At 37.8% G+C, this 12,661-nt stretch overlaps 1 protein-coding gene across 1 annotated transcript in view; it reads right to left on the reverse strand.

The window, feature by feature from the left end:
- Positions 1-567: 567 nt before the first annotated feature.
- Positions 568-12,661, reverse strand: part of EPHA4 (EPH receptor A4) — a 186,303-nt gene continuing 174,209 nt past the window's right edge. Inside the window, exons 15-18 of the mRNA XM_060767902.2 lie at positions 10,839-11,032; positions 8,708-8,863; positions 7,427-8,287; positions 568-3,207 (exon numbers count right to left, since the gene is read on the reverse strand). Coding sequence (XP_060623885.2) covers positions 8,173-8,287; positions 8,708-8,863; positions 10,839-11,032 — 465 coding nt within the window. The 3' untranslated portion in view covers positions 568-3,207; positions 7,427-8,172. The remainder of the gene's footprint in view (positions 3,208-7,426; positions 8,288-8,707; positions 8,864-10,838; positions 11,033-12,661) is intronic.

A 12,661-nucleotide genomic window follows, 5' to 3' on the forward strand; every position in this document is an offset into this window, starting at 1 on the left:
TAGCTTGTTCCATTGGTTCCACAACGCTGATCCTAATTCATATGAAACAGGTAGGATGGTCAACATGATGGTAGGTTAATTTGCAGTTGGAGCCACAACACAAAGGAATATGTATGTATGTGGATCTGAAGGCTTGACACATGCAGCTTCAAAGCCATTTTGTGACCTTTCCAGGTTGTCCCCCCCCCCCCCCCTTTTAAACTATAGTTTTCTGCTTGTTTCAATGAATCTTTTAGCTTGCTGCCAAGGTGGTGTGCTTTGCTGCTGAAATCCTAATTTCAGTGATTTGGGGGGTGGAATGATCAGGCATTTGACCCTACTTCAAGCTGCACGACTCAAATATGCAACGTACATGTCAAGGAGGAACATTCAAACTGGCCCCATTTATTATGTGCAAAGCAGTTCCTTCTGCTTGCAATCTAAAGTGGTATGGTTCATAAACAGGTTTATTATGTCACCTATTTCTAGAAGTAAACAAACTTGATTTTGTGCAGCGTACAACTGACAGTAATGTAGACCCGAGAGTAATGGAGTGCAAGCTTACTACAGTTAATATCATGAATCATATTGGAGATTTGTACAGCAACTACTTTATTATTTTCAAATGCAAACTTTTGCATTTAGTTTGCTATTTTACAATTTTACAAACTAGGTATAAAAGACCATAAATAAATGTCATAAGTTATGTGTACCTACGATTGATGGAGAGGAAAAAAAATTACAAATTAAAACAAAATAGAAAATCTATATTTCTAACCGAGAGATCATTCAAATCTGCAACCCAAGCAATTCACTGTTAAGATTTTTCTTTTCTTTTCAGTATGGACTAAATTATCAAATGCCTCATACATTCTAACTTTAACCATAGTCCTTGCATATTCCAACGTACTTGTAGTGATACAAAAAAATAAATGTACTCTCTCTTTTTTAATATGTCTAATTATTATTCAGGAATGCTTTTTTCTGGTTATGAAAATGTCATGTAAAAGAAAAATACTGCTTTGAAGACCTGTTCACTGGCAAGAGCCAGCTTTTTCATTTTATACATATACATACATACATATATATATTTAATACATAGATCCATCACAAAGTTAATACAGCAAGAAACCTGGACAAACATCAACCGGTGAGGTTGTGAGTAGAACAATTTCTTAAAGTACAGAGGTTTGCTGTGTTAAGAATGTCCTGTTGATGTATCTTCTGTGACCAGGAAAAAATGAAGGTCGGTTCTTGATTAACAACTGGATGTTGGGGTGGGGGGGTGGGGGCAGGGTAGTATGTGTGTTTTTTCCCCTTTATTTAAATCATGTTTGGTATATTGGGTAGTATGTGTGTGTTTTTACTTTTATCTAAGTCATGTTTGGTATGTTGGCTGCAATTACAGTATGCCTGGATGCAGTCCACAGTATATGCCCTCTGGCTCCTTGACCGTGCTGCCATCAGCACAACCCACATGAGTCAAGGAATATTGATCTTCAATGTTGTGTTCATCAGACCAACAAAAATTGTCATAAAAATAGGAAAGTAAAATAACTGAGGGAAGAAGAGGCAAAGGTGAACAAAGAACTCCCAATAAATTTTAGGGCTATGGTTAATGCCAAACATTTTAAATGCAATATTTACACATTCTTTTCCTTGAGTCCCCCCTACCCCCCAAGGCATATGTGTCTGACTGTCCTGTTTAAGCTGGCTTTGATGCACTATATCTCAGTAGGGAAGAGTCTTCTGCAACCAGAAAGCAGGTCGAGCACATCAACTGCTGAGCTCAAAATGTGGAATGGCAGTCCATTCCCTAGACTCCTGCATTCAGCTTGGCTCCAAGAAGAGTATACAGAAAATTAACAGTGAACTCTCCGGACTCAACAAAGTCTCCTACATAGAATAAGTTAAGCCATAACTGCAATGAACTATACTGGAGCCTTGGAAAGCAATTTACTTAGGCTAAAAACACTGAGCAGTTTTGCAAACCACTTGCTAATCTTCATCTAGTTATTAATTTCAGTGAAAAAATAAAGATTTGCCCACCAGTCAATTAATGGGTCCAAAGCTCTTGCAGATGGCTTATTGAATAATTTACTTCTGTGAATGGATAAAAGTTGCATATTTCTATTTGTAGTCAACAAATCTTTCAAAAATTATTTTTCTGAGGTGGCTGGGGGGGAGGGGGGGAGAGAGGCTGTTTATTTAGTCTAAAACAACCTGATGATGGATGAAGACTTCATCTCCACTTATGTTCCCTTAAGGAACTGCTCCTTCAATAATGAACAGGCCTCAGCAAGACTAATGGTTATCTATGCTGTTCTTTATCACCATTATGGAACTCACTATGGATCACTCCACAACTAAAGTGAAAGTGCCCCTGCTCTCGGCTGGATAACTGTTTGTTAAGGTTAGTGTGGCAGCTACATAATAACATGAATAGATACAAAACCATAACATTCAGGAGAGTGTGTCTGTGTGTCTATGTGTGTTTTCTTGCTACTGTTGCATAGCTCACCCACTGGCCTGGTAACTCAACAACCCATCGAGAACCTGTCAAGTTATCTTGAAATGCTATTTGCATGTTTACAGGTGGCTCTGTACAACAGGCAATACACAAGCACACATATGTGCATGCACACAGACATACACACCCCCTTCCCCCAGGCCAAACCCCTACTCACGCGTTCCTGGAAGAGATAATAAGCTATTTTCCATTCTATTAAAAAAAATCTTGACATTATAATGGCACACTTTGCTGTCAAATGCAGTCTTTGCTTCTGTGAACTGGGTTCTCTGCTATGGCACCTAACCCTGGTGTCCATTTAATCGTAGGGTTCCACTACTTACACTCATACAGATGCAACAGTGACATGCAAAAGCAAAACAAAACATCCCCAAAATAGTTTTAAATAAATGGAGTGAGAAAAAAGAAGTCTGTAGGGCTTTCATACAGTACATTCCTTAAGTGGCAATGAAAGAGCCATATCTGGACCTTATTGTCTTTTGTTTTTGTTGCCAACAGTAACAATAAAAAACTTTCCAAAAAGAAGAAGAAAGCTATAGAGACACTCTTCAAGGAGTCATGCTGTTTATAAACAGTCCATCTTCTCTACAGTCAGTGCTCATCAGAACTGGGAGACTAGATAGTTTTTGCCTTTATCTTCCAAAGTCATGGTGAGCGTCAGGAAGAGCTGAGGCTATGAAAGCAGGATCCATTTTTCCCTATTAAAAACAAAGAAAAATACATCACACAATTGCAAGGTCATCAGATGAGAAGCCTTGATACTATATGTACTTGGTACAAGGATGATCAACATGAGTGTCTTTGACATTTTTCGCAAGAAAAAGTCTGTGATATCTAGATGCATATATTTGTCTAACACTTAATCCAGTTAGATTATACCCATGACTGTAAGTATGGAGAGGTTTGAACGGCAGAAAGCATTTCCATTGTTAAAATAGGCTCAATTATTTTTAAACAGCATGATACCTTAGAAGAATTGAGCCTTTATACCATACATTTTCTTGTATTTAAACTATGAAAAGTATTTAGACTCTCTAGTTCTTTTTTGTTTCTACTTGTTTTGCATCCAAACTTTTTCTTGAAGTATTTCAGGTTTCTCTCACACTCTCCTTGTGTTCTTTTTTTTTTTTGTCCTCCCTCACCCACGGACCACATGTCACTCATGTAGATTCAGACAATGGTTCAGAAATTGTCTTTCATAAATTTCCACTGAGACCTTTTAAATTATTATTCAGAAGTTACATAGTGTTAAAGTGTGTTAGCAATAATATGCTAGTTAAGCATTAGGATCATTTTCATATTGTTTGCATTTCTCTTTCCCTTGCCTTATCTCTGATGAATCTGCTGGCTTGGGTACAGTTGCTATGATTCTTGTTGTTAGTGGTCTTTAGCTCCAGGTTAATAGAAACACTACACTGTACATTTCATTTGGTTAAATGCTAGCTTATTTACATTGACTTGGAGAGTGGGATTATCTCTGACTAGTGGCCACACAAGATGGGATATTTAGGAAGTGAAGTTCAAAACATCTAGAGGAAAAAAAAGTCAAAAACACTGTTCCATGGGAAGAATGGGGGGCTTGCTGCTACTAAGGGTTGTAGTCCAGTGACAATCCTTCAGGTTAAGTTCTCAAAATCCACAGTAAACAAAATACTATAAATTTGTTGAATGCTACTAGCAGTCAAAGTGGACAATGCCAGGATAGATGGAGAAATGTTCTCAGTCCATATAAGGCATTTTTCCATGGACATGAGGTTCTATTCAGGATACCTTTGCTAAACAGATGAAATCTGCAGATGACATCAAGTGATGTGGATTTCCAACTGAGTGACTTTGTTTACAACTCAACTGACCTGCTGAATTATACAGCAAAATCTGAGGGAAATGAGTGAATGGATGTTACTGTTCTCTGTATGTTCACATGTGAATGAAGGCTATTGCTCTCTGTATGAGGTTGGATTCAACAGGTAAGGTAGCATACAAAAAATACTAGCTTGATTCAGAAATCTGGGACCCTGCTGCTGTGCTTAGTGTTCACATTTTCCTGTATATTATAATTGCTTACAGAATAGCATGTTAATGTTCCCCTTTTTGTTTTGTAGAAGAAAAAGTAAAAGATAGGCATCTTGAATTACTACTATGTCTCTTGTTAGAGACAAGCATGCCTAATTAGTGATAGTGGCAAGTTGGTACATAGAATTGTATGCAAAAACACTGGGAGATTTTTTTGGCTACCTTTAGGCGCCCCTGGTGGTGTAGTGGGTTAAACTGCTGAACTGCTGAACTTGCTGACTAAAAGGTTGGTAGTTTGAATCTGGGGAGCGGGATGAGCTCCTGCTGTTAGACCCAGCTGCAAATGTAAGTAGATCAATAGGTACTGCTTCTGCGGAAAGGTAACATGTAGTCATGCTGGCCACATGACCTTAGAGGTGTCTAAGGACAAGGCTGGCTCTGTCTTAGAAATGGAGATGAACATCACCCCCAGAGTCAGACACAACTAGACTTAATGTCAAGGGGAACCTTTATCTTTACTTTAGATGAGTATTCTGTATTTTACTATGGATTCAGAAAAAACAGCCATGATTCAACATGGGGTTGCATATGTATTGTAGGGTTGGAAATGGGGTGAAGAAATTATTTGACAAAAGTGGGAAGGGGATATCTCAGAGTCAGATCCCCTATGTCTATATTCAAAGCATACAGAAAGTGAGCACCAAATTTCAGGTACATCAGATTTGGAAGAAGGAAATTTCTTAACTCGTTACCCTCCATGTTGATTTCATGGAACATTTCTCCTTCCTCTTTTTTATTTTGTTGTTGTTTGTAATGCTTAGGGGTAATATTAATTAGGCAAAAAAACAGGTGGAATGATAAAGGTGAAATCCCCAGCTCTCCCATTCTTGTCCTAAGTGCAATTAGAATTTGCAAGTTGCTTTTTAAAAAAAGTTTAGAAGTGTGGGGTCTGATAATGGATCATCTCGTTTGACATTCAGAAACTAATTCAGTCACAAATAAGCATCTTGTTTTTTTAAAAAAAATGTATTTAGAAAACTAAGACTTTGACAAAGTGGCGTTAAAATATAACTGTTAAGGCACCTTTTTAAAAAGCACCCATTCTCCCATACAGAAAAAGCTTTTATGGGCAATTCTGCAAAAAGGTTTTGCCAAGCTGTCAGAGTTTGACAGGATCCAAATTTAGCATCTCCTGTTCCCAACAGTTTGCTTTCAGAATCAAGTTCATAGGGGAAGCTTGTGGTTAAAATCAGTAAGTTGTCGTTACAAGTGACAAAAAGTGATGAGAGTGACGTCGGGAATATGGCAGGTTTGACTTGCTCAATTCACTCCATGCTCCTGTCTTCCAAATAAGTGTGGTGATTTCTAACAAATCAGACTCAAGTGTCATTTTCTTTTTGTGCTGTAGCTGCTGTCACAAACAGATAGAACTAGAGAGACTGGGGGCAGAGGATGGTGCTAGTGGAATCAAAGCTGAAGACCTAATAGGTGATGTTGCCGTCCTCCAAATAATAAGCTCAACTGAAATGGTTCTAACAGGTGGCCCCACTGAATGACAGTTCTATTCTTTGCACAGCTTTTCTGTATGCTGCTCTGGTCACAAAAGTAGCTGAGATTTTGGATCTAAGAATGCAATTTTTATGTTCTTGTGAGTAAGTCTGACTGAACTCATACATAGAATAGTGCAGCACAACATTTTGTATTGCCACAACAGAGCAAAATAAAGGGGAGAGGTATAATAGCACTTGAAATATTTTTCCTCCTTATATTGTTTGTTCAACATAGATGAAGAACATATGGTCAAGGCAGCAGGTTTTTTTAAACAAAACATTCACATTATGTCAATATATACAACTGGATATAGGAAATCTTGACAAGTGAGACTAAGGAATGTAACACTTTTCCAATGCTAAGTTGTATTTAGAAGGGAAACCACAATAAAGTAATCATATTCATCTACCAAAATCTACTGTATAAAAAAACTTGATTCTGTTCTGGAATTGGATTCTGGACTATCTCAGCACTGAGAATCCTAAAATGGACCTCATATGATATCAGTTCTGTACCAGCGTTGCCAAATGATAATTTAATGGAGGATGATTTGAAACTTGTCTACTTAGTGATTCTCAACTTGGCAAGGATATTGTGTGTTAATTATGAGTTAAGACCAGTTTGAGGGCTGCTCAGTTGGATTCATATTCAGCTAATATTAAAGGTGGGGAAGTACTCAAAATATGGGAGAACAACAACTTTTAACAAACCAGTATATATATTTTTTGTCACAGAATATTAGTAAACATCCACCTATGTCATCCTTGACTCCTGACATTTATGTACTAGACACCATGACTGAATAGAGTCCTCATTAGAACCCAAAGCATGCAAATATGAACAATGCACTGTGCCTGTCACAGAAGGGAGTAGATATTTTATGAACTGATTGCCCTAAGAAGCACCTTTCACCAACTGAAGTGGTGAAAGGTGAATCTCTACAGTGAGCCAATACTGGTGTTCAAGGGGCAACTGTTACTTCTTCTTGCTGAGTTATGCAAAGGTAGCCCTGTAGTATCTGTGGTGTACCACCACAGGCAATGAAGGGTTAAGCAACGTCCAGTAGACCCCAGGAAACCATTAATGGTCCTTGAGCATCCAGGACAGAAAATGTGTACAAGGAGCTACTCGTAATTCTGTGTACAGTGTCTTTAGATGTGGTTGCACCATAAACCACCAAGAGGACTGTGGTATCAATCTGAGATATAATGTATAAAAAGCCTGTGTAGGATCATTGCCTTATTACAATAAAATGAAAACAAAGTAGTATTTTCCATATATTTATTCTGTCTTATTACAAATATGGAAACGAAGACCTCAATAACAAAATGAAAAAGCCATAATTCCACTTACCTTTCCAGTCTTAAACTATTAGTTGTCTCTTGGAAAGTTGAAAGAATGGATGTCTGGAAGATCCGCAGTCAAGAATAGCTGACTAGAAGTTGTCGTAAAAGGTGGCAACAATAAGACTCAGTGTGGCATACTGCTGCCACTATTTCCTACTTCAAAAAAACCCCAATAATCCAGTAATCCACAGAGATTTCTGTCTCCACTTGCAAATGGACAAATCTTGGATTCACAGACACTGATCAGCCAAAAGATACTCTCCCTTAGTTTTCTACAAAGTACCATTGATCCTCAGAGAACGTCAACATTTCCTGGTACAAAAGATTCTTCATCCCAAGGTGAACGGTGGTTTATCCCACAGATCAAACACAATGATTGTAATCCCAATGGCTGCTGGTGGAACAATAATGCTCTCCTTCCTTTTAGTATAGTATCTGGCAGCAGACACAGCATCAGAATTTTTGTGTGATGTTATATAGATACATGTATATTACATAATCTTGATCCACACAGAAGTATATCCCAAGAAACAATTTGTTCCAGGCCTGTTCTCAAATGACTGGTTGCCATTTCTGTAGGTTCTCTCCGCATAACACTCTCAGCTATCTTTATATATCAATGCTGCAAATCACCTTTTTAATTATTATTAATATTATTATTTCAAACGGCGAGGAGAAGTAAAAAAAGTGCAGTTCTTCAGTTAAAGTGCATGGATGAGGTAAACTAATTTCAAGAGTTTATTCAGTACTGGCTCAAACCGGAACCATTCTGCCGTGCATTTGTTGCATTTGGGTCCTCATTGCTTGGACGCTGCTCAGAATTTTATTCTGGTGTGCAGTGGCAGTAATTCCAATTCTTGACAGGTCACTGGATTAAATAAAAAGGAGGAAGCTGAATTGTGAGAACTTTATGCCAGAGATGGATGCAGTAAAATACATTACAGGCAAGAATACACACACAAATAAAATATTGCAAAGCAAGATGAATGAATAAAAATATGTACATAATTATCTCAAGACACTGTGTAACGTATTTTGACGTAATGTCATGTAGCCTAATATGGGCACCTTGTGGCCCTGCAGATATTGCTGAACTGCAATTTCCATCACCCCACACCACTAGCTCAGCTAAGGTTGATGGGAGTTACAATCCATGAACATCTGGAGGGCCTGTTTTAAATTAAAAGCATTCCAGTGCATTAATGATGTAATGATATACAGCACAAAGCAAAAGAAGACGATTAAATCCAGATTTACCAGTTTTTTTGTTATACCGCTGAGTACTTACTCCTGGTTCATATGCACTACAGCCTCTAGGGTAGTATAGCTGGCAGCTGTGAAGTTATCCTTGTATCGTTCCATCTTAATAGCTTGGAGCCAATCTCCAACAGAGACTACAGCAGAAAATTCAGGAGAACTTGGATCCAACAAAGCGGTATTAGGCCTAAGAACAGAAAGTAACAGATTAAAGAGATACTGGCTGAACAACAAGAAGTAGTCGTACGCAGACATTTGTATTCATTGTAGATGAGAAAGGCCTTGACATTGTAGGAAACTAAATGCAATTTAATTGCTAAAGACTACATTTGCAGAAACCCCAAGAAGACAGAAGTAGTCAGGATCTGCTGCAAAAGAATGCATTTATTGCACTCATAATTCCAACATTTTATATATATATATATATATATATATATATATATATATATATATATGTCACATGGACATCAGCATTTGTGTCACTCCTTCATTGTCTTCCCAGAAAGAAAAAAAGAACTCATAAGTTAACTAGTGCAATCATATTCATCAGTGTGGGATAGCATATTATCGACCATCTTCAAATAGTGTGTTTTCAGATTTGGTGCTTTAACTGTACTATTCAATCCCCCTTGAATTTGTTCCATTGAATTCACCTGAAATGATAAATGAAGTCATAATAGGAAGACAATCTGCTATGACAGAAATATCTATGTGCTGTCTGCTGGGAATGGGGGGTGGGGCAGCTTAAATCAGCATAACAAGAATGTCTATAGTGGAACTGTTTTCTCATACAGTTAGAAAGTAGAGGAAACAAGGAAGACTTCAGCCAGACATTTTCTTGGCCAAGACTACAAGAAAGTGAAGTGCTTGCATGCAAAACAGGGATAGCAAATCCATTTTACCAATCAACATGTATGCCAGGACTAGCATGGAATAATAGTGACTTTGATCTTTGTTTTGTGGAACATATGTTTCAGGTTCCCAATACATATATCTTTGTCTTAATTGTGCTTTTTTAATGTGCAAAGCATATATTAATCCAATAGTTTATTGTTTAACTCCGTTGCCTGACTACTCAGGCTTTCAATCAGCTACAATTACATTCTTATAATCTATTATTTGTTTTCTTCTTTACAAAAGTGACTATTTTCATTTTTTAATGTGAAAGATTAAAAACTAGGTGTAAACTGCTTCTAATGTATTGTCCAGGATTATTCTCATATTGAATGAATGCTGCTTCTTGTTCTTTGCAGTCAACACACCCCTTTCTATAGCTGATATATTTTGCATGCATCAAAGGGAAAGCTATGTCTAATCATAAAAGGGCATTTTGTTTTGCTTATTCATTGAACACAGGCATACGTAAGGACAAAAATGCATCTTCTGATTTGCAATTCGTGTCTGTATAAAAAGTTCACTTGGAGGAAATCCACAGCAAATATCAGATTGTATGTTGCCCCTTCTGCCCAAAATTTGGCAAAAAATACTAAAATTAATGAAAATCAAATACTACTGAGAAGATTATGAGGTTTATTAAAAAACTGAGCATGAATAGGGAGGTACGCTTGTTTTCCAGATGAATCTATCATCAGGTGAGTTGTCTTTGCTTTCCTCGGAGGCTAAGAGAATGTGCCTTTCCCAAGGTCACCCAGTAGTTTACATGGCCGAGCAGAGTAATAGTTCAATCCCCAAACTGCTACACCACACTGACTTCCTTTAAAACCCATCGTTATTCACACAGAAAGTTTTCATCCATAAAGCTTTCCTGAACTCAGTGTCCTTCAGATGTCTTGGACTCATCTCCCCAAACAAGAATAGGTTTTGAGAGGGCTGGATAAGCCTTACTTTCCTAGTGTTTTGCAGAGATGTCTGAACTTCATGTTACCAAAATGTCCAACACTAGCTAGGCAAAGGAATTAATTTGTTTGCCGAAGGGTTGCTTTCAGAATCCTAAAAGAATCTTGCTCGCACAAAGTGGGCAAACAGAATTTTACTGAAACTCAGTTAATTTTCTCCTGCATTTTTTGTAAAAAAAAAAAAAAAAACCCTACTAGCTGAATCTGTGAAGGAAACTTCAGTTGCAGCACAGAGGCTGAGGTTACAGCTGCCTGTCACCACCAATATATTCCCTCATCCATCACCATTACTAAAGCACAGCTGACCTGGAGTTTTCAGAGCCTGTCCTCTTCAAGCTGTTGGGGTTGCGGATGAGTTTGTCTAGCATGTTGACAATCTGTCCAAATTTAGGCCTGTCACTCCGCTCCTTCTGCCAGCAGTCCAGCATCAACTGATGGAGAGCAATCGGGCAGTCCATCGGGGGCGGCAGCCGATAGCCCTCTTCAATGGCTTTGATAACCTAATAGGCAACAATGTTTTAAGAGATCTAAATACTGTGATCATTTGGATGTCCCAGGGTAACCTTGATAATATTTGGACATCATAACAACTACATATTTAAGAGTAAAATATTTTGTATACAAACCTAAACCACAATGAACAAAATCTACATTATTAAAGAGAGGGGAAATGGAGACATTTTGTAAATACAGATAGTCAATATATGTTAATATTTACATGTTAAACTTGGGATTAGAGGGGAAAGTCAGATTCCTTAGATTTTGATTCTAAATCTTAGACATATTCCAAACACTAAACGGAGAAGGAAATGCTAAGAACCAAATACATCTTTCTTTAAGATCGCCTGGAAACCAGCTATGTTGCATCACTCATTAAGGTCTCGGCTGTTCCACTGTTAGTTGGTCATTTTTAATGGAAGTGAAATCAGAATGAGATTTCATGTAGCTGTCAATATATCCCATATAACTCCCAGGAGCCAAACTGTATTCTTATTCTTTGTGTAATGGCTTTGCTTAGCTTCGCTTGTCAAGAACATCTGGTCCTATCATCTCTTCGCCAAATCTGTCTCTCATGCAATGTGAGATGGGTAATTGCCTACGTCTGTTTCGCACTCATATAGGCCAGCTGTAAAATGGCCTACTATGTCGCTTAAAAGTATGTGATTATACAACAGTATCTGACATGATCCCAAACCTGCTTGTATTAAAGACATCATAAACCCTTCCATATGTATGGTTCATTATCACATGCTGCCTTTTTGGCAAACCTACGTCAAATGAGCTCATGCATAATCAAGGCCCAGTTCCTGACAGCCGGCTATACCCAGTTCACAACCCTTCACCCCATCACAGTTGGCACTAATGGGTATTCTTATTGGCAATCCCTATAAAGAGGAGAAAGATTAATTGGCCACACACACTGATTTACAAAACGATGGAACTGGTTTCACAAAAAGAGTGGCTGAGGCATAATGGTAAGAAATGCAGATTCAGACTTCCATTGCCACTAGGCTTTAAGACAGGCAGAAAATAATATTGTCTCCAAGGCTACGAAGACTACTCTATTCATGGTCAAAAAAATTAATAACTTTCCAAACCTTATTTGTATTCTGATTGCAAGGAAAAAGACATATACTCCTCCTCACAGCCACAGTGAAGTCTTTCTTTATCTGTCTGTTGATCTGCATGTTGTGAATTGCATAGCATCTAATTTACTTCCACTGGTAAAAAGGTGTCATAGCTACATCACTCATCCAATTAATTTGGATATTCTTCTTGCTCTTTTGTGAGGAAGAGGGCACAAAGAGCACCAACAAATTTTCTTCCACCTCACTCTGAATGCTATTTTATCCTTTTAAAAAATCACATTGTGTTTCTGTGCGAGTACCTTCAAAGCGTTCTGCTCAAGTTAACTATTAATTACTGCTAGACTACTTCTAGATTCAGGCCCTCCCCAAATACCCAACCAGATTTAAGCATGAATTTTAAACTCGTGCCCTGTCCTTAATCTCTGTTCTGTGTATTTTAATATGTATTTTATATAAAAAATACATTTTAATATGTGTATTTCTGGAATGTTTGCAATGTTTATGTGTTTTAATTGCCATGAGGAGAGGTGGGTAAGATAA

The sequence above is a fragment of the Anolis sagrei genome, chromosome 3, assembly GCF_037176765.1.
Source record: "Anolis sagrei isolate rAnoSag1 chromosome 3, rAnoSag1.mat, whole genome shotgun sequence".
NCBI classification, from domain to species: Eukaryota; Metazoa; Chordata; class Lepidosauria; order Squamata; family Dactyloidae; genus Anolis; species Anolis sagrei.